General features: G+C 58.1%; 1 protein-coding gene across 1 annotated transcript in view; it reads left to right on the plus strand.

Annotated features, from left to right (window-relative positions):
• Window positions 1-2,459, plus strand: part of TPI1 (triosephosphate isomerase 1) — a 3,139-nt gene extending 680 nt beyond the window's left edge. The window contains 6 exon segments of the mRNA XM_023749988.1: window positions 720-867; window positions 953-1,037; window positions 1,112-1,244; window positions 1,531-1,616; window positions 1,876-1,963; window positions 2,095-2,459. Of these exon segments, the coding sequence (XP_023605756.1) occupies window positions 720-867; window positions 953-1,037; window positions 1,112-1,244; window positions 1,531-1,616; window positions 1,876-1,963; window positions 2,095-2,213 (659 nt within the window). The 3' untranslated portion in view covers window positions 2,214-2,459.

Raw genomic sequence — 2,459 nt, forward strand, 5'->3', positions numbered from 1 at the left:
GCGGACGGGAAGAGGGGGTCCGTCGAGCCGTTGTTGCCGGGCGGCGGGCGGCCGAAGTGGGCGTGCGCCCTCCCGCTACCTGCCCCCTCGGCCCGGCTCGTGCGCGCCGCACGTAGCCCAGACTTCCGCCCCGCGCTCCCGAGCGGCCGAGCGCCCCCGATCCTTCCCCTCGGCCGCCCGCGCGGGGGCCAAGCAGCCCGGGCCTTTTGCGAATGAGGGGCGATCCCACGCGCTCTCCAGCCTGGAACCGGGAAGCGCGGGGTCTCCAGGAGCCGCTCGGCTCCCGGCCCACCACCCGCAGCGCTGTCCTCAGCCCGTCCCATCCACCCACATCGCAGAACCACGGGCCTGATCAGAAGGGGCAGCCCCGAGACCCCACAGCAGCCGGACTCGGCCCTTTCTGCTTTTGCTAAAAAGCCTTGCCTGGCCTGTGAGAGCTATTTTAGCAGGGAGGCTGGACTGGCCCCTGGAGAATGCTGAGTCCAGTTGGTGCTCAGGCCCAGAATAGCCCCAGGAAATCAGAGCCACAGCTGTTAAAAGAGCAGAGGGCAGGGCCGTGGCCTCGGCGGCACCTGGGAGGCTCTAGGAATTGGAAACAGGCCCAATCTGGGATGTGGACAAAGATCATCTTGTTGGGGGGAAAAGGGAAGGGAAGCAGAACTCAGAAAGCTGGTGGAGGCGAGGGGTTCAGAGCCCTGGATGGAGTCTAGAGCATGAAGGCTTCCTTGTGATCTCGTCCTCAGAGGTGGTCTGTGCACCCCCCACCGCCTACATTGACTTCGCCAGGCAGAAGCTAGATCCCAAGATTGCCGTGGCTGCCCAGAACTGCTACAAAGTGATGAATGGGGCTTTCACTGGGGAGATCAGGTGAGATGCAGGTGGGAGAGGGGTGTGTGGGGACCCGTCCCTCATGTTCCTCCCTGAGGAACTGTGGCTTCATCTCTTCCCACAGCCCCGGCATGATCAAAGACTGTGGAGCCACATGGGTCGTCCTGGGGCACTCGGAGAGAAGACACGTCTTTGGGGAGTCAGATGAGGTTAGAAACTAGGAGAAGAGATGAGAGATGCCTTGTTCCAAGAGTGGTGTTTCACCAAGTGTGTTCCTCAACAGCTGATTGGGCAGAAAGTGGCCCATGCCCTGGCCGAGGGACTTGGAGTCATCGCCTGCATTGGGGAGAAGCTAGATGAGAGGGAAGCTGGCATCACTGAGAAGGTCGTTTTTGAACAAACCAAGGTCATCGCAGGTATTTCTGAAGGGACCTATGAGCCTCGCCAAGTCCATGAAGGCACAGAGGGTGGGGTGGATGCCCTGCAGCCTGACTTGATCCCCATGCTGACACAGGAAAGGGAAGGGGAAGGTGGGAACCCTTGCTTCCTCCCTCTCACTTCTACACCTGCCCCATGGTATTGATGCCTCTTGGAGTTTCTTAAACAGCCACTAGGGGGCAGCAGGCCATCCTCTTTATACCTTGGTACCAAGCTCGGTCGCTCCCTCCTAAACACCCTGCTTCTGTGATCTCTGTCCCACAGATAACGTGAAGGACTGGAGCAAGGTTGTTCTGGCCTATGAGCCTGTGTGGGCCATTGGTACAGGCAAGACTGCAACACCCCAGCAGGTAACCACGCCCAGGAGCCCCACCCTCATCCTACCCTGCTTGGGTAGAACTGACAGCAGAGACCATCTGGGACAACCCTTCATTTTAAAGACAGAACCTTGCCCAAGGACATCCATTCCAGGGCCTGGTGTTCTAACTGGGATCTCAGGGTTTCTGGGATTCCCTGAAGCAACACTGCCTTGTCACTGGTGCCCAGGGTGGTTCCCCCTTTGAGGGAAAGGCAGAAAGAGTCTTAACTTAGTCTGGCTTCTCGTTCTAGGCCCAGGAAGTACACGAAAAGCTCCGGGGATGGCTTAAGTCCAATGTCTCTGATGCAGTGGCCCAGTGCACCCGCATCATTTATGGAGGTGAGTGGGTTTGGCTCCAGCCTGAGGTGGGGTAGGCTGGGAACTAGACTGAGCCTTCCTTAGACATTGAGGTGGGAATGGAGTATGCCCATCCCATCCCTGACCATTCGCCCTCACTCCTCCCTTCCCAGGTTCTGTGACTGGGGCAAACTGCAAGGAGCTGGCATGCCAGCCGGACGTGGATGGCTTCCTCGTGGGGGGTGCATCCCTCAAGCCTGAATTCGTGGACATCATCAACGCCAAACAATAAGCCCCAAATCCATCTCCCTGCCCTTCCTGCAATGCCAAGGACTGTGAAGCTCAGAAGCCCAATAACTGCTCCTCCCTCTCCCCACCCCCACACATGCTTCTGATGGTATCACCTGCCCCTTCTTGTGGCCTAATCCAAACTGTACCTCTCCTTTACCATGTACACCTGTAATGGTTGGGACAACCCCTTCTCCACTTACTATAATAGATTGGAACAAAACATGTCACCAAGATGGCCTCTCCTTGG

This window comes from Myotis lucifugus, unplaced genomic scaffold, assembly GCF_000147115.1.
Source record: "Myotis lucifugus unplaced genomic scaffold, Myoluc2.0 scaffold_10, whole genome shotgun sequence".
NCBI lineage: Eukaryota > Metazoa > Chordata > Mammalia > Chiroptera > Vespertilionidae > Myotis > Myotis lucifugus.